The sequence below is a fragment of the Nelumbo nucifera genome, chromosome 4 (assembly GCF_055504915.1).
Source record: "Nelumbo nucifera cultivar China Antique chromosome 4, China Antique-T2T, whole genome shotgun sequence".
Classification (NCBI taxonomy): domain Eukaryota; kingdom Viridiplantae; phylum Streptophyta; class Magnoliopsida; order Proteales; family Nelumbonaceae; genus Nelumbo; species Nelumbo nucifera.
The window spans coordinates 14,145,687-14,166,056 of record NC_142652.1 but is presented as its reverse complement, the minus strand read 5'-3'; the positions used below and the strand labels follow the sequence as shown (position 1 = coordinate 14,166,056).

Below are 20,370 nucleotides of genomic sequence, written 5' to 3'. Positions count from 1 at the left end.
TGGTCTTATAAGCACTGAAGCTAATATCGCCTATGGGGCACAAATGTGAATTCAATGGAGATATGCTTCCCTTCAATCCTTTATAATTCATACGGTTCAGTTTAAAAGGAGCACAAATACAAATATATACAGTATAAATATATATAAAATAATATAAAATACAAGATTTTATACTCTACAAATTTATACTTCTTCCAAACTTAGCCTATTGGACGAAGTCTCTGAGTATAACCATAACACCCCACGGAGGGTTATAATTACCATGAGTTCGGATCTGCTATCAACAATACATTCCCAACATGTCCCAACTGACTATTGCCATGAATGATAAGAGAGATGTTTCCAATATATAACTACAGTAGCGTGTTAGGACACTATTGGAAGTGTTATGTTGATAGCAGATCCCTGTCCAACTACCGTACAATGGATATCACAATCACCATCCTCCAATCCGGACAGGCTGGGCCTAATCGGACTTGCGGATATGTATAGCCCAGCCCAGCCTGGACTTGACCTTTATGGCAGAGGATATGGACTGGCCGGGTACCCAGACTGAGATTCCTGGGCCGGGGTACCCATTGCTACGCGAGTCCAAAATTTGGGAGCTTTTTAGTGGATCAAAAAGAGGAGAAAAAGTGAACTGTATGTTCTATATATAGTCATTTGTATGCATCATCGATCATGTAATCCCATTTATATGATGTCGACTACATGAATCTTGTTTTTCCATTCCAGTCTGTTTAGTATCATTTTATTGTATTTGGATGCATATGCATGGAATATGCAAAAATAGAAAGAAAAGTTTGTTTCTGTCTATTGTCATTGCAAATCTAAATCATATGCAAAATTTGCATTGTTAAATAGTGTAAAATATGCATTTTCACATATTGGTGGTTGATGCAAAATTTGCACGCTACCATTGGCAAGTGGAAAACATCACATGTTGTCATGAAATTAAAGATCCTTTCCTGTCTTGTTATTTCTGGAGCTATACACCCTGGTAGGACTTCAAACGAATTCGATTATTTTAAATCAAATTCGAATTGCAATTGGATATTGAATAATATAAATAAATTAAAACTAAGAATATGAAAATATTATATTACTAATAAAATGACTTTGATATTGTATTCCATGAATAAATTGTAAAATACTTGCATGAAAAAAATACAATCTTCAAAGTTTAATGTGCGATATATTAGGTCTGCAACAATGGTCCAAGATGGTAAATGATTAAAACTTAAATCAACATAAAGTATTATCCTTGCAAGGTGCCAACCAGCTGGTTGGTAAGGTTTCCTGTTGGTTATAGCGGACGAGCCTCATGAGGATGAGCCTTTTTGGAAGCCCTTCTCTTTTTCCCCTTCTTCAAACTTTTGAAGAGCTCGACAATAGGAATATCAGCCATGGCTACTACAAAAGGTAACGAACAGGGTAAATCACAAGATCAAGATAAACCAAAAAGAAGAAACAAGTACAACAATTGTGATGGCGACCTACCAGGAGGACTCAGCCCAGTTTGTATGAGCTTCTCTTCGGTCACGAAGTTTTCAAACTTCAGCCCGAGCTTTGCCCAAGATCAGACTTCTTCTCGTGTCTATTTGTCCAACTTGACACCGAGATCCTGAATGACAGGCCTCCAGTGAGTTGGAAATGGCCACCCTGCAGTGTTATGAACTACGAAGTAGCGCCTCTTCCAGGCCGAGACTTTGTTCAGAAGGTTGTGCAAGAATTTGTACCCAAGATGGGGAGACATGTAATAACTTCGCCTATGCTCGGGGAGAACACAGGCTGAATTCTTTTTTATGGACAAGATCGAAGAAAATGTGTCGAGGTCCAAAGGCCGGTTATAGTCGTGGAAAAGGGAGATGGTACCTACAATATTGCGGATCGAGTTGGGATGGAGCCGGTCTATGGCGACGTCAAAGAATTTGGCAACCTCGACTATGAAAGGGTGAAGTGGAAAACGCAGCCCAACTACGAGCTGCTCCTCGAAGACCATGATCCCATCATGATCGTGATCCCAAGGAAAATTACCTAAGGGAATTCTATATACAAGGCTACCGGGCATTTTGTATCGAGCTACCAGGGATAGAAGCCTGTCAGTAGTCATCGTAGATGGGCCAAAGCTGTCCGGTGCCCAACCCCAACGCGAAGTGGAGGCTAACTTACTAGAGGCCTCACGTCTTGCCAAGGTGAGTCCGCCTCGAACGGGTTGGAGTCCACATCCTGTGCTGAGGTGTCCACCTTGGCAAGACGGGACTCCGCAACCTACGCCGAGGTGCCCACCTCAGCCCCAGCGGACTCGCCACTTTCATTAAGAAAGCTATCTAAACTAACACTAGGCATGCCGAGCTAAAGGAATAGGACAATAGAAATTGGAAACAAGGAGAGGCGAACTCACCAAGAAGACCGAAGAAAGCGGGATGACCTCGGACACGAGGATAGTTGACACCAAGCTGGGAGACATGAACATGATTTCAAAGAACTCAATCACGCGGTTTGTGGCGAGAAAAATGGGCCCTTCGGCCCCTATTTATAGCCACTGTAACCAAGGTTCAACAGCCAAAATCTACATGATCCAACAGCTCCTATGAAAACCAACTGCACACCACCCGAGGTTGAAATCGGTTGAGCGTGCGTTTTGACGTCCGCGCATACCCAGTACGCGATCTGGGTCATTTCCTGGTCGAGCCAAGCAGTCATACAGGTCCAATTGAAGAACCGCCCTCCATACCATCTAGACATCGTGCCAAATCCACCTGGGCTCGTCATGAACTCCTCGTACCGGGTCAGGACCCCTAGCACGAGGAGTGGGGGCAATTGATGAGGGGTGATTTGGCCCGACCTAGTAAGTGAAGGACGCGTGGACACGACCTGCCAGCAAGACGACAACTCAGCAAGGAGAGCCTCGTCAATAGTTCGAGAGCTCGGGTGTTCGGGCACCTCGGTACCAAAGCCACTTCGACACCTAAATACCGAAGTGACACATAATCGACTCTAGAAGTTTCTCAGCGGACTCCGAACCTCCCAGGATCACGCCACGTAATGGAAGGCCTTATCCTCTTCCCACCCGAATCGGAAGGTAATGATAAACTTCATTAACTGATACGTTACTCTCCTTCTAAAGCGGAACAAATCCCAACTACGCGGATCGAAGATCCCAAAGCCGTTTCGTGAGACCCACGGCAGCTCAACTATATAAGGGCATTGACCCCCAAGACCCAAGTACGCGCGATTAAGTGCATTCTAGCTCTCTCATTTCTTAAACTCTCAGCTCACATATTACAGTTACTGACTTAAGCATCGGAGCGACCTCGCCGGATTAGCCACCTCGGATTCTCTAATCCTCATCTTCTTTGCAGTTCGAGCGATCTACTTGGTAATAGACGTCCGAACTGCCTTACAGTTAGGAGCATCCAAATTGCACACCATCAAGTATCATTATTTTAATGGCTTGATACTGAAAAAATCAGTATTGAGCGTATTGATACTTTGAATCATGGTGGATCAAAATTTGATCAATCACATTAAATTCAAATTCAAAATTGGACAAATACCATTTGCAACCCACACCATATACAACCCTGATGAAGGCAAAAAATGACTATCCATGTTTGATAGCCTGTTCATGCCGACCTCACAGCCCATCCCACCTTGTATTGGGAGCATCTTCCCATGAACAATAATATAAAGTATGGAAGATGTTTCTGATGTGCAGCTGAGATGCATTGTGTTGTGAGGTTGGTGTTAGGAGCACTATGTGAAGAGCTGATTAAGACTCTATGGATAGTATAAGCTATCGTGTGTTGAGAGCCAAAAATTTTCGGATAAAGGTGGAACCCAGATTTTCTATTCACTTTTCCTACCCACTCTCTTTATCTGCCATGAATTACAGCCTGCAATTCACGGCGGGAAGAGAGTGGGTAAAAAAATTGAGTAGAAAATCCAGTTTGATAAAGGTGGGGTTTTATCCCAAGCAGCCTCCATATTATCAGCAAGCTAGTTGTACCACTCTTTAAGTTGAAGTTTAAGACCCTTTTAAACATGGGCTGCATGGCTTTGCTGTATCCATCTAACGTTTAAAAGAGCCTTTTTTCCTTGGCCAATTCTTTTAGTTCATCCCACTTTCATTCTCTCCCATAAAAATGGGGACCAGATGATTTTGCTTTCCATTTTGCTATTTTCAAACAAATAAAGCAAACTAAAACGCAAAGCAAAAGCATACCAGAATTTGCACTGTCATGTATCATATAATTGCACTAGTTCCATTTGAACTGCAAATTGCAAATAAATGGAGTCTAAAGGTACAACCCTTAAAAGTGGAGGATGAGCACACCCTCTCTACAAATAAAACATATTTAAGATGAAATGGACCTTTACAGTGATAATGGCAAACAACCATTTGGGTATCAGATCATCCCTTTTAACATTTGTCATAAAGAATATAATAAGCTGCATTTATCCATCCTTTGGAAGCTTAGATCGTACATGTGATTTGATTCCTTCGAGCATGTGCGGGAAGTCTACATTTGTTTGATATGGGACGATAACTTTTATTAGCCAAAAGACTGAAGATAACTAAAAGGAAGTTAGTTGAGAGAGTAAATTAAAACACCATCGTCCAACGATTACGTTACTATTGGCCTTGTGGTGGAGCCCTCCCTCCTTTTCAGTCTCAGTTCTCAGGTCTCATCCACAGGGGGTTAATAGACACGGTTGGCCCATGGGTAATTAGTAATTACGTCTTTAGAGCCCAAAAATGGGCTTATTTAACCCCCTGCTAAACTGGCGGGCCTGAAATAAAGCCTAAGCTGTTAAACAACCTACACGTGACCACAAAAGCAATATGCATTACAACTTTGTGCAAACAACTTTCAGTAAAAAGAGGGATTGGATTAGGATAGACCTGCCTCTTTTTCCATCTCCCATACATGGAACTGGAAGTGTACTCTTGAGTAATAAAATAAGGGAATTTCACCCTAAATTGATAAAGGAAGCCCACCACAATGCAAGATATATTCCTATAAAGAAGCTTGTACGAGAAAAAGGGCTCCAAACGGACCCCATTACGATGCTTCTTTATTAATGTGCTAAAGGAGCGTGGTTATGCATAAAAACAGAAGCTTTTCTCCTTAAATCTATTGGGTTCTGGAGCATAGAGACCTTTATAATATAAGCTACTCTTTTCCTTCCCACATCACTCCTCTTTGCCTTAATACGCCAGCGTTTGCAATAAATTTATCAACTGATTTTTCTTTTTCTTTTTTTTTTATTTCAAAGGTTGGTGTTGTATTCGGATTGTTCTGCAACCACGATTGCAGATGATGTTTTCTCCTGAATGAATCAATCCTATGTGAAGAGAAGATTCTTATCGAATGGAGAAGAAATTAATGGACCCCTCAATCTTCCGAGCCTCGTAGAAAATCCTGCAACACCTATAGGAAATGGGTATCATAACAAGGACCCCTTAGCAGGAAATGGGCCTTAAGGTCCAATGGGACAACCGGACAGTTATGATACCTCTCCAACTTGTTCTTATTGTTTATATCTTCGTTGCCCATCGTGAATAAGTAAGGACGTAAGGTCTAGACCTCTTCAATGGGTTGGGTCTGGTCGGGAGAGGGTGGACTTGTCTCGAACCAATTAGGCAATTAATAATCAGTTCTGTAAAATAGACCCAGAGCCAACCCAATAAATAATTAATTGTTATAATCCGATTAGACCAAATCATACTTGACATCTACAATTAACTTGAAATTTCCTTTTTTAATAATATAAATTTAATAAAAATGGCAGTCAATAGTAAATTGTCCATATATTGATAAAATAAGTGCTTTAAACCAAATATATATATATATAATCAAATTCATCTTTTTAAACATATAATATAACAAAAATTAAAACAAAAACCAGGAGAACTTTATATGACCGGTCCATAATGGTGCCGCGTTGAATTGAGGAGATGCATCCATGGTTCAATGAATTGGATAGATTCTTGGTCTAACGATTCTTACTAGGTAAGATCTATCATATGATAACGTTAACAACCTTCAGACTCGACCCGTAGACCATGAGGCCTTTGATTTCTGGTGGAATTGGCTAGCTGGAAGGGATAGCCACTTGACAGCCTACTGTAGCTATTCTGATATAATGATGGGTTGAAAAAGAAGGTTTACGAAAATATAATACTTACAAATTAAGAGGAAATTCTGCATAAACACCTGCAGTGATTATAGAAAAATAAGAATGTGGTTGTCTTTGCCATCAAATTCATCTCTTTTAAAAATAGTATACGACAATTCAATTTGTTAATTGGACTGCTTAGGATGCTTGGTACGCTCAGTTGACGGATCGATTCGATGGAGCCCTCGCAAAGATGGGTTCTATCAGTGAAGATTGTTTCTTATGTCTTCCATATTGATTATTCCATATCGAGATCAATCATATACGCACAAAATTTCCAAGCTTCTTTGCGAGTTCACAAGTATTGACAAGCATGATCTTCAAAATCGGACCAGATTGGACGGTCAGACCGGAAAAATCGGGACCAGTCAGGTGATTGGTTTCGTTTTTCCTTAAAATTAGGATTTCTCAAAAAATCGTTGATTGTAGTCAGCAAACCGCTGACCCGGGCGGTTGACCGTTCAAATCATTTGAACGGTTTTGACCATTTTTTATTATTTTTTTATTTTTTGTCAGAATGGGCTGATCATCCGGTTCAAACAGTCAGACCATTCAACCCAGTAATCGGACCCCTGACCGATTTGGTCTCCAAGTCGATTTTAAAAACCATGTTGACAAGACTTGACTTGCTAATGTACCATATATATGTTCTACCCATATGGAGTGTCAATTTTCAAGCTCCATAGTCTATGCTTTGCTCAAATATATTATCTTTCACATCTATACATTCCTCAAGATCATATCTTGTTTCAAAGATCCTATTCAAACCTAACAAATAGGTTAAGGGTCTATTTGATTCACCAGAATAGGGGTCTGGAATTGGAATTAGAATGAGTCATTCTGATTCCAATTGTTTGGTTGGATGAAATCAGAATCCCATTTCTCTATTTCCGATGGAATGGTCATTCCCTCCCCTCTCAAATGAGAATGAAATCTCATTCCAGTTGACTTCAAATCCCATTTGGATTGTGTCTAAATCAAAGAGACTATGGGAATAGATCATTTTTGGATTTCTATTCCAACTGTAAATCAAACAAACCCTAAGTACTGGACTAGAGTGGACGTTATTACTCTAGGTCGGCATGAACAAACTGGATCAAAGTCAAACCATTCAAGCGTCTGGTTTGAATTGCTGAAGCGAGAATAAGATCAGAAGTGGAGAATAATGCACATTACAGGGGGTCCTCCCAGTCACCCTGTCCGACCGGATTGGACCACTTCACCCCACTATGCAGTGCTGCCAGCCAGTTTCATGTCTTGCTGTAGACAATACTAGCCATATTAGCCATATGAGCTCGAAGATCTCTCAATTCAAAAAAAAAAAAATCAGTTGAAATGGGATTTCATTCCCAAAAGAGGGAGAGGAAATAGTCATTCGCTCCCATGAGGAAAGGCCATTCTAGAAAAAATGGGAATGGGATTTGATTCAATCCATCCAAATAGTTGGAATTTGAATGAATCATTCAGATTATGATTCCAGACCTCTATTAACACGAGCCAAACGGGCCCTGATTGGAACAAATCTCAATTTAAATGGTACATGTAACTCTGTATAACCTGATATTCTTTTTCTTCTCACTTGGAATCTAGCAGTTCTGTGCTGATGGTAACGGTAACGAAGCTTTTTGGGCTTATTGACTTGGACCACGTGGCAGCGGCAAACCGACAACTAATGCAGCCGGTTTCCTTTCCCTTTTCCTTTTTCTAATTCTTCAAAGGAAGCCTGGCTGCTTGAAAACTACTCTACCCCCGGCTCCTGAGCTTGTTCATGCCGGGCTTTAATTTGTACTTGGGGTTTTAGATTCTCAGAGAAACCAAAATAGATGTCATCACCATGTCAGTGGAAAACCTGATTCTGGTTGTTCGAGATCTTTGTCACTTGGCCCAAGCACACAAGCCTATCCCCCCATTCACTCACACCCCCACGATTGTGATTTGTGAAGCAAAATGGTTGAATTCCAGTCTTATGAAATGGACAAAATAATCCTTCATGTGTAGGCTGTAAATGAACCAAACGCCAGCTATTCCTTTTTCTTTTTTGACGACCCTTTTGACTGTTCTGAATTGTATTTTTATAATTTTAAGGAGACTGCTCTGTGAATGTGGTTTTTTTTTTTCTTTCAGAAACAAATTAAAGATTAATTTATGGCCTTTCCAGGATGCAAATCTTATGTCCAGTAAGCGGTTTCTCTGATATACAGTGGGGATGGTCGTTCAAGGTTTTCTTTTGGTGCCCAAAAAAATGGGAGAAAAAAATGGAAAAGGAAATTGTTTTAATAGCCTCTTTTTCAGTGATGTTTCCTGTTTGATAAGGAAGTTGTCTGGATTGATGTTGCCTCCAGTTACGCAGTCCACTATCTCATGCCTTGGTTTAGGTTACCCTTCTCCAGCAGTCCATATTATGCTTCAAAAATAAAGGGAATCTTGGATGTAACTGAACTGTCCAAAAACTACCAATTGCTAGACCCTGCACAACGCCCAACGTGTTTCTATTTTTTTTTTCTTTTAGTGTGTATATATAAGAATTTAGATTTAAGAGTGAGATTCTATCCAAAGAAAAAAAAAAGGATTTGAGAGAGATAGTGAGGTCCCTTTGTTAGCTGCATGAAAATACACAACCCAAAGCAAATTTGTTGGTATAAAGCAAAGGGGCTCCCCCCATGTCACGTTCGAACCCAGCTAAGCTCTCTCTCTCTTTCTCTCTCTCGGTCCGAGAAAGCGCAACAGGAACACTTCCACCTATAAAGAAAACCAGCCATCCCTTACCCATCAATATTAAACCGCCGCTCAAATTCTTGCTTTAGCCAACTCTACCTTCTCCTTTCATTCTTGCTTTTCTCTCTTCTCATCTTCCCAGTCTTCCTTCTTTTCTTTCTTTTGGAGCATTGATCATAACCCCCAGCACGAGATGGTTGGTCTTTCCTCTTGCCCACCTCTGTTCTTTCTCAAGTACAAGCAGTCCCCCTCCTAGAGAGGAAGGAAGCAACGCAGACGATGAGGAAAAGCATGGGTTACGCTAGCAGGTGTTCGAGGGTTTTGTTTGGAGCTTTTGTATTTGTTTGCTTTGTTGCCATTTTGTGCTGTGTTGAGATAGTAGCCGGCGGTGGAATCACAACAGTAGAAATAGCAACGCCATCAACAAGAAGCTTGAAGCATTTGGAGGTGCTAACAAGTGAAAGACCTTCTGTTCAACCCGATTTAGATCTCAATTACATGAGCAAGAGAAGGGTTCCTAATGGACCTGATCCCATCCACAACAGGTACATGTATTGTCCCCTCTCCCCCCACCCACCTCACACATTACACCACACTGAGGCTCAACACAGAGTTTCACTCTCTCTAATATAATTTATCTAGCCACCTTCAAAAATCAACTCTTTCTTCTCCCTCTTTCCAATTGAGAAGTTTCGCTCACATACTCAAGTTGATCCAGCCTATAAGCTAGAAAAGCTACAACACAGTTGCGTTATTTCACTTCTAGATTCTAGCCATGTCTATATTAGTTGCCTAGATTTGATTTCTATTAGAGCAACTAACAGCTTATCACAAAATCGGATCAGGCTTTCCCAAAATAATTCAAAGAAACATATAATCCACAGTCAATTCTTGCGTTTTTTTCCCCTGTATCTAAAACGATGATATTCTCAGCATCTTGAACACATGATCTAGTGGGCCGTACTTTTGTTGATTCCAATCCCAATGTTAGATTGTCACTGTGGAATATGACCCAAATGTTTTCGTATTAGTTGTTGCACGAGGTGGGTCGTTACGCTGTTGATGGGCCTGGGTCATAGGTTTTTGTGTCAATGACTTTGAATCATGAAAGGAAAGGAAAAGAGAATCCATCTCTTCACTTTATCCATAAGCCCACATCCCTTGATCATTCCAACTCAATGCTAAATTATTATCTCAATTCTGTTCTCTCTCTCTCTAGAATTACACGTGCTAAAGCACTGATTTTCCTTTTTTTTTATTTTTCAGGAGAGCGGGAAAATCCAGACAACCTCCTGGTCGAGCTTAATTAGGCGTCAAGAGTATGGAGAAGAGCTTCACTTTGTGTAGAATATGAGTTAACAAGATTTATCTTGTGTGTCTTTTGAGTGAGGATTGTAGACACTCGGAACATTAGAGAAATCCTAATCTGCATAGTGCTCACCGGTTTACACAATTTGTTGTGTCTATGTGTGGAGAGATGGGCCGGCCGGGAGTAAAGAAAGCCAAGTTTCTCTCGCACAAAAATACACGTACAAGCATTCTCAGAAAGATTAAACCACCTTTGCAGGCTCCTCACTTTAGCATTTCCATGTTCCTTTAATTTTGTGAGATAAAGAGAGGGAGATAGATAAGGAGAAAGGGAAAGAGATTCAAGAATAGGGATTATCTTTTGCATGTAAAGACCCAAAAAAAAAACAAGTAGATACTATAAAAAAAAGAAAAGAAAGAAGATGGAAACACAACCCAAGAAATGTTCTAGTAGACATACATGATATGATCAGAAGGTATGTAGCAATCTCTTTCAATCAATCATCTTTGGCTTTGGCTTGGTTTGGCTGCTTTTTTTAGTGGCATGTGCGTGTTCCCAATCTAAAGCAAATCCCACCAATTAAAGGTGATTTAAAAAAATTTGTTTTTGTTTTATTTATTTTTACTTTAGGGGCTGCTCTGGTGGGGTGTGAGACTGTTCAATCTTGGGTCCATTCAAATCCTCTAAAACTGCATGAGATGGGATTCTTTATAGTATCGTTGTAAGAATGAAAACAATATTAACAAACATATAATGTCCAAAGTGAAAAAATCACAACACACAAAGCAGGGAGGGAGCCTTCTTTGTTGTCATGCTTTTCTTTTCTTTCTCCTGTGTTTTGTTTCCTTCTTTTAGTTTCTTTTCTGATTTATTAAATTTTTATTGAATCGAGAAGCAAAGACTCGGTCTAAAGTTAGGGTGACTTTCAAAATTAGGTCTGCTATTGCATGGAGACAGGAGCCCTTCCCGTGCAATATTTTATTTTTATGTAGGTAGGTGGCAGCAATGGTCCACCAGGCACCAGTACAGTGGGCTGTGGGCTGAGAGGCTCACCGGCCGTGACGGCACGGTATCAAAGAATGCGACCCAATGTTTCTAGTCCCAAAACAGATGGAGACATCAGCCGGCCGGTTCTACTGGTTTTCCATACTTCATCAAACTTGGGCTGCATGGACAGAACCTGTTTTAATTTAAGCATTGGCCAAAGCCACCACCCCACTGGCTGGGCCGGGCTAGGCTAGCCAACCACCCTCTGTGCAATCCAAAGTGAGGACTGAGCGGCTGAGGCCACCGCAGGCCATCCGTCGGCGCCATTGGTAAAATTTACAAAACTGCAAACCCAAAATAGAGGATCTCTACTAAGCTAAACAGGACGCCATCAACAAACTATTCACAGTGGACTGTTCTCGTCAACGAACTGTATATTCTTCATTGGGCTGATATGGACTGAGTTGATCAAACGTTTGGGTAGACGGTTCAAATGTGTGATTTGGTAAGCCGGATCTGCGGTAGACCTACCTACAGCTATTGACTGATTTGTTATTTAATACAGGCAATAATTCAAGTCCCTATCTCCTACCACGAAAACTCTGTCCACATTTATTGCAGTCATACATGGAAAACATCTCATTCTCTGTATAGTATTATACAGAGAAAGATATTTCCAATTTACGGGGTAGTATATTGTGGGTAAGCGCGGGTAGAATTCTCATGGGCAGGAGATCCGGACTCCAATAGTTCGACCTATAATAACTTAAGTGAAAGTGTTTTTAGTACATATTTTAACTAGTACATGTATTTAGGAAAAAGAGTTTCCCAATTCCCAGTTGGGTCAAGAGGGGAATTTGGAATTTGTACACTATTTTTGATATGCAGAGAGGTAATGTGACAGATCAAACCTTCCACAACCATATAGATTGGCCAGGTGTTTTATCCCCCCTGTGGCCCTGTCCATATCAGCCCTATATGCCACTTTATTGATGCTTTCATATGAACTCCTTGAATGTTTGAAGATTCCAGGCCGAGAGAGAAAGAAGGTTTGAGCAGGCTGGTGGCCCCAGCATAGAACCCAGGCCCTTTGTTTCCCTAAGATAAGTGGACCCCCCCCCCCCTACCCACACACAGAAAAAGGGGACCTCAAACAAAAATAAAATAAAATAAAATTCGTCTTCCTTGATATGACATAAAAAAGTTAAGTGTGCGATTTCCTTGGGCCAACCCCGACTTGAATAAATTCAATCTTTTTAAGTCAGTTTTTTTTTCAAGCCAAGAAGGCACAATCCATTCAAGTATTCAACTTTTTAGGTCAGGTTTGAATCGGTATCTAATGACCTTAAATTAATTAATTGTGCTTGGGATAAAAATTATCATCTAACAATGCTTTAGGCACTACAAAACCTACCCAAATAAACCCCGATGGAAATACCATTAAATGGCTAAAAATGCTCTGACATGCTTAATTTGCTTCATGGCTATCCCATATATTCATCTTTGGATTGGAAAAAGAAAACTTTGCATACTGTCAATTCATTTATGGGTAGACCGGGCTGGGCCCATTAGAATTTTGATAAACGTCAAACCCGAACCTGACCCACAAAAAACTATTCATTATCTTCAAAATCATTATTCAAGTCTATGTTTCAATTATATGGAGTAAGCTATGTAAATCTTGTTCTATCATTATTTCTATTTTTTGTATTACATATTACACATTATAGGGATAAAAGGGGAGCAGGGTGAGCAGAGTGCACGCGAGGCCCATAATTACATGAGTTTGATGCAATGCCTCGTATTGGGTCATTGGCAACATTATGTCTATTCAGTACCATATCAATTGACCATCGTTAAACTATAGGTATCTGATCATTTATCACTATGTTATGTATCAAAGACCAACCCCTTGACATGTTTTTTTATTAAAAAACAAGTAATGTGGTTCAAAGTAATGATACACCCCCTAAGTGTATCAGGTAGTATCGATACTTTGAATCTTGATCAAGGCACCCTATGATGCATCCATTTTACTATGCAGAAAATGAGATGATTGGTTGAAATGAAGGTAAGTGAACCTTATTTTATTTTTTGATAAAATGTTAAACGCAAAAATATACTTTGTTAAATTTGAATTAATAAAAAATAAATAAACTTTAACGTGACTAGTAATATGCAGTCAATAAAAAATAAATGCATTAGTAATATGCAGCCAATATTAATATATACTTCATCCCCCAACCCAGGTGCAGGTGCAGGCGGAATTCAATCTCATCGCTACCACCAGCAGGAGATTTTATCAACAGCTGGTTGGCACCTTGCATTAAATGCATTATAGTTGAACTCATATTTCCATATTTCAATCCACATCCTCTTTTTGAATAAACTCACAACCTTGCAGTATCCCAATCCAAACTCTACATCCACCCCATGCCTTGTGTGCTTTAACAACTGTTGAACAATGTATCCACAACTTTCAACAACCTCATGCCAAAGCTAGGAGAGGGTGTTAAAGTACTATTAGCACACATTATTCATTTGCTTATTTGAACACATGGTACACATTTTTATATATCATTTGACATTAAAAAAATAAAGAACAGAGAAAAAATTCATAAGGAAATCCAAAAATCTAGAGAACAAATAGTAATTATTACATTTTTTTTCCTTTTCCTTTAATGAGCTCATTGAGCTTATCCTTTCTCACAATCAACCCAGTCAAAAAGCGTAAATCTTTGCAACAAGAGTCAAAGAAATTGAGCACATTGTTTTGTTTGAATTTTGGATACATAAAACACACTATAACTAAGAACATGTTGTCCATGTTTTCTGTTTTAAGAACCAATTTATTTGTTTCTTCAGAGACATTTGATGAAAAGATCCAATTTTAATTTCAAACTAGCTGGTTTTATCTGTTTTGTTTTTGGAACCAGCAACGATAAAAACAATTCACATAGGAGAATACCCCCTTAATCTACTTTCCCTCATTTTATCACTTAGTGGAGCCTTTCATAGGTTTCTTTGCACAAGATTGTTTTTAATCATGTCATTTCTTTTTCCATACATCCATCTCAGTATTTGCGTTTCTATCACACTCATCATTTTTCAAATATGTTGTTTCTTGACTCTCCAACACTCATACAACATGATTGGCGTTATACCTGTTTTGTAAACTTTTCCATTAGAGTGGTATTCTCCTAAGTCCTATCACAAAAAACTTCTGATGTACCCCTCAATTCTGCCCATTATGCTCTGAATCCTCTGATTTATGGGCAACATCCTTTTCAATCGACCCCTTGTTATGGATCTCAGATCAAGAAATGCCAGCATCACATACCTTGTTTATCACAGAAATGCCAAACTAAAACAAAGCACAAATCAATTTGATAGCTTATTGATTCAAAATCAATTTGGAATAACCTATTAATTTCTCTTATTAAACACTGATGGTGCGCAATCCGGTGCTCCTTGCTTGAGGACAGTTCAGACGTCGAGGTGGTGAGGTTGGTTGACCAAGCTCCAAGAAAACACTAATCAAAGTACTCGAGATGTTTTACTTTTACCCAAGGTAGACACTTCGATACTTAAGTCAGCGAAGAGTGTTAAGAATACTAGAACACAAAATAGCAGGAGGATTCAGAAAGCTAAATTATGCGTACCTTCTTTGATTGATGGGGCGCCTTTATATAGGCGCAAGTAGCTGTGAGCTTTACGTAGCGTGTCCGAGATCTTTGGAGATACGTGGCTTATCTGCCCACCGCACTCAAAGGTGGTTTCATGCTCGAAGACGGTTTTTGCGTAAAGCAATAAGCTTATCCAACTACCTTTTGGACCTCGGCATGTCAGAGACGATAAGCCGCACACAGAAGAGGTCAGTCATCATGTCAAGTAGGTCACCATCTGGACCTTGGCGAGGTCGACGAGGTCTCATAAGGAGGTTACCCCTTATGCCGAGGTGCCTACAAATCAGCCCTGCCAAGGTGGTGTTGGTACTCTTTTACAGTGTGCGTAAGGTGTCCGAAGTGCTTCCAAGGCAGAGTCTGATCTAGTCAAAGATAATTCATTGCCTATGTGGCACTGAGGTATTAAACAACAGTTCAGAAGTGCCATTTGGCATGATGTCACTGGAGAGCCAACCCCCTCAATTTTGCCCATTATGCTCTGATTTTATGGGCAACATCCTTCTCAATCAACCCCTTGTTGAGATGCCAACATCACATACCTTTTTTATCATAGAAATGCCAAACTAGAACAAAACACAAATCAATTTATTTGATACATTATTGATTCGAAATCAGTTTGGAATAACCTATTAATTTCTCTTGTTAAACACCATTCCAACATATACACACACCAAAAAGAAATCCATATTATTGATGGTTCCCCCCACCCCACCCGAAACACCCCACAAATAAATAATTAAATAAAGGGAAATTGTCTAAAAATCACCATGAGTTTTCAGCATTTCTCTTAAACTCACCATAACTTTTCAAAATGTCTAAAACTCACCATGTCACTAACTTGACGTTAAACAGAATAACGAGTGTTAATATATTACCATTTTAACCTTCATAGAAAAATATAAAATATATACAAAATAAATTAATGGGTGTTAATATATTACCATTTTAATATTTAGACATGAAAAAAGGAAAAAGTTCAAAAAAATATTTTCAAATATAAAATACATAAAAACATAGAAATTACAAAAAAAATATAAAAAACTATTTTCAAATTATAGAAACTATAGAAATTGAAAAACAAAAGTAGAAAATAAAAAATGTAGAAAAAAAACAAAAAATTATAGAAAAACATAGAAATTACAAATAAATAACAAAAAATACAGGAAAATTTATAGATTGTAGAAAATAGAAAAATGTAAAAAAAAAACAGAAATTATAAAAAGCATTGGAAATTATAACAAAACACTAAAAAAGCAAACAAAAACAAGAAAAATGAAAACTGAAAAAGACCATTTTTCCTCTAACTCACCATTCAAGGGCAATTTGGTCATGAAAATTGTTATTTATATTGACATGGACACCTCTGTTAAGAAGCATTAACGGTGCACTAACGTTATTGGAAAATAAAAACTTACTGGCATTGTGAGTTTTAGACATTATAAAAAGTTGTGAGTTTAAGAGAAATGTTGAAAACTCATGGTGAGTTTTAGACAATTTCCCTTAAATAAATTCTTCAAATAACTCCTTCAAGTCAAGTAGGTAGCTAGTTTAAATGGCATAGGAATATTTAAACTTTGGATGTAGATTTTCAAGAATATAATTTAAGTTCCCTTTTTTTGAAAAAAAAAGAGTATTTAAACTTTCAAGTTTCAACTAGTCTTAACCCATTCTATCAATTTTGAACTGGGCCTTATCTTTTTACTTTTTATCTGGGCCCATTTCATCAAGTCAAAGAAGTTTGAATCAATGCAGCAGCTTGTGTCTTTTTCTTTTCCTTTTTTATTTTAAATTACAAACTACCACACTATACAATGGGTGTTATTTACAACATAGATTCACCTCTAACTTTTAAAGCATCCAACTGTCTTTGTATCGTTTCATGAGACCATTTTATAAAAAAATGATAAAATGTAACAAAAATGAAAGATAAAAAAGAAGGGTAAATTACAAAGACCCCCTTATACCAAAGTCCCCCTGTAATTTTTTTTGCGACAAAGACCTCTTGAACTTTAGCCGTTAGACAAAGACCCCCTTCTGTTAATATTCTGTCAGTTAATTTCCAAAAAATTTTCATCCGATTGCTTAAAATCTTTTAAATGTCCAAACTACCCTTTTTATACTGTTCGTTGTCTTCTCCATTGAACCTCAAGCACTCTCACACCGTCCCAAACCCAATCATCGCCAGCCAGTAGTGGCAAGACTTGTGCCATTCCGAGCCTCTCAGTTCACTCCCAAAGAACATAACAGTCTTCAACGGTCCCATTCTAGCAAAGACCTATGCAACCCATCTGGTGTTCTCTGGAAGTGAACTGAGAGGCCCTGATATGGATGGATTGGTGGTGGGCCATGACTGGGTCTGAATGTCCTGATGGTTGAAGCAAGTCCTAATGGGTGGGACTGTTAACGATTACAGGTAAATGGAGATTTTACCTTTTGAAGGCAACAAGGCTCTGCTTGTACTTCCACAAAGTCTGCCCAGAGTTTGCTGGTATTTCGGTGAAGACTAAGCAAGGTATGGCTACGTTACATAGATGGGCCTATTCAAGCAATGAAAAGGTCCTAGAAGGCTGGAACCAACAGTAAGTATTAACCTGAGAATCCTGGATTTACCCTTCCATGCCTGGTTGGAAGAAGTTTTCTCTAAGATCACAAAATTCTGTGGAGGAGAAATGGAACTATTGGATGTCTCCAACCTCCATGCCGCAAATGTAAAGTTGGTAAAAGTGAAACCAGAAATGGTACCCCAGCTGGTAGAAGTATTTTCCGATAGGGTTTCCTACAAAGCTTGGATCGCCTCATGCCCTTATTCAAGCTGGCAGACTTTGTGGAAGTACAAGCAAACCCAGGCCAAGCGCGGTTCAGTCCTGGTCACCACTGAACAGGGTAAGTTCTTCTCCAATGGCTTCGATCTCGCTTGGGCCGAGCCCGCCGGGTCCAGTAGCTTCCTCCACCGGCTTCAACACATGGATGACAGCTTAAAGGCCATCATGGTTAACCTGCTCTCCTTCCCTATGCTCACTATAGCAGCGGTATTGGGGCACGCCGCTGCTGCTGGGTTCATGCTCGTGCCTAGCCACGACTACGTCTTGATGAGAGAGGAAGGACAGGGGGGTCCTCTACATGAGCGAGCTCGACATCAGGCTTACCCTTCCCGACTACTTCATGGCGTTGTTGAGAGAAAAGATTCGATCGCCGATGGCTCAGTGCAATGTGGTTCTGCATGCCGTGAAGGTGAAGGCCGAGGAGGCGGTCAAAATGGGTTTTAAGAGAAAAAGGGCAAGAAAAATAAAATAGAAAAAGTCTAGTGGAGTATTTTGATAATTTAACGTTTTATGTCATCTGATTTAACGGCCAAGGGGATTTTTGTCTAATGGATAAAGTTCAGGGGGGTCTTTGTTGCAAAAAAAAGTATGGGGGACTTTGTCACTGACCCCATAGTACAAGGGGGTCTTTGTAATTTACCCTAAAAAGAAATAAACCAAAAAATTTATAAAGAACATAAAAACATAATACAAAGGAATGAAAATGAGAAAATACAACAAAATAAAGAAAAGTAAAAAATGAAAACAAAACAAGAAAACAAGAAAATTGTAGGAAATACTAAAAATTAAAAACAAAAAGCAATAAAAATGAGAACAAAAGACACCGTATTAATATACCTATTTTTGTTATTTTTATATTTTCTTCTTATAGCCTATTAAACTTTATAAAGTTTTTAGTAATTTTACCTCAAGCCGCATTTTGTTTGAAGTGTAAATGAAAATTAAACTAGGGTAAATTTTACACTCTCGTCTGATTTTGCATTGCAAGCATTTGGTAGAAGTGCTAATATATATACCTTATAAATTGGTGTAAAAGTCCATTTATGTCAAAACTTTACCTTCTCCATCCAAGTAAAAACTTGGTAATGTCTTTTCTTCTTCCCAAAGGATAAAGGTAATGTATCCGGTGGTAATATATCTCTTCTCTTATCTTCTTCTCATCTACTTTCATTACCGCTGGTGACAAAGGTAAGAATAATATTCCGGTTCAAGTTTAAATGCTCTCTCTCTCTCACACACACACATTTATGCATAAAACAGACGAGCATAGAGAGACATAGATGTGGCGCTCTTAAGTTATTCATCTTGCAAATGTAGAATTTTAGTTCACAATTAGGGGTGGCAGCGAACCGCTCTTTACGAGTTACTCGAGCTTGGCTTGGTTTGGTTTCAATTAAGCTTCGAGTCGAGCTCGAATATATATATATATATATATATAGAGAGAGAGAGAGAGAGAGAGAAAATTATATATATAATAAAAATATTATAATTCTTAATTTTATAAATATCAAATAAAAAATTATATATAGTTTTTTTTATAAAATATTTTTCCTCAAATTGAGCTTGAGCTTATGAGTTTTTTACTCAAACCGAGTTCGAGCCCGAGCTCAAGCATTATACAACCTTGGCGAACCAAGCTCGAGCCTCATACTATTCAGCTCAGTTCGGCTCAAATTCACCCCGGTTCACAACTTCTCTCTCATCTCTAGAAAAATAGACACGAGCATGGAGAGACTAAGCTGTGGCACTCTAAGTTATTCATCCTACAAATGTACAATTTTAGTTCACAGTTTTAATGGTGGATCTCAGCTCCCTCTCTCTCTCTCTCTCATCTTTAGAGACTGAGTTGTGGCACTCTAAGTTGCTCGTCTTGCAAATGTACCATTTTAATTCACAGCTTTAATGGTGGATTTCAGTTCACATCTTCCGTCCATGCCTTGAACCTCTTGCATCGTTGGTTACCAATCTCCATTTGCATTTACCTAAATCGGATTGGTACGTGATTGATTTGTATCACTACCCACAGAGTGGCAGTATGCAATTTAGCCTTTTTTTAGGGTAGAATACAAAAACCTCATCTCTTGTTTCTGACAATCATAAAAACTTTCCCTATAGTTTCATTTTAGCAAAAACCTTCCATAAACTTAAAAAAAAAGACAAAAACCTCCCTTTCGTTACTAATTCAGACGAAAAAACATTTATCGATGCATTTTTTTCAAAATACCCATTTTACCCCTTTATAAATTAATTTGCATACATTTTTACTAAAATACCCCAATCGACATATTATTATCTTTAAACTCATGTGAGCTTTAATTTTGTGACCGAATTGACTCCTAGCACTGATTTTTTTTTCCACATTGGCAACCTTCTATCGGATTTCTCCTCCTCCTCCTTCACCCCGACCCCAAACTCCTCCACCTCCCTCCGCCAGAAAATTACATAAGGGGGATCCGTTATCTAGTAGATTCAAAACGGATTCACCGATGAATGAACAATGGTGATACTGGGTGGTGTCAAAGCTTTCATAGGAAACCAAATCAGCAGTTGCTCCATTACCAGCTTTGACAACCACCCAAAAGTTCGTATAGAGCTCCTGTTGCTACTTTGTATTGAGAGCTTTGTTTATCGTCACCATCCAAGCGAAGAAGACGGAAAACCAATC

The 20,370-nt window shown here is 38.9% G+C and overlaps 1 protein-coding gene across 1 annotated transcript; it reads left to right on the top strand.

Annotated features, from left to right (window-relative positions):
• The first annotated feature begins 8,750 nt into the window (after positions 1 to 8,750).
• Positions 8,751 to 10,740, top strand: LOC104608014 (uncharacterized). Its single transcript, XM_010273851.3, has 2 exons — positions 8,751 to 9,446; positions 10,168 to 10,740. Exons 1-2 carry the CDS (start codon positions 9,181 to 9,183, stop codon positions 10,205 to 10,207), a joined length of 306 nt encoding a protein of 101 aa, XP_010272153.1. The 5' UTR covers positions 8,751 to 9,180; the 3' UTR covers positions 10,208 to 10,740.
• Positions 10,741 to 20,370: the final 9,630 nt, after the last annotated feature.

What these genes read in the sequence shown, in the direction of transcription:
- LOC104608014 (XM_010273851.3), top strand. Translation starts at nt 9,181, where the DNA reads ATGAGGAAAAGCATGGGTTACGCTAGCAGGTGTTCGAGGGTTTTGTTT. An exon ending in CCTGATCCCATCCACAACAG is followed by an intron (nt 9,447 to 10,167) that starts GTACATGTATTG and finishes TTTATTTTTCAG; the next exon opens with GAGAGCGGGAAAATCCAGAC.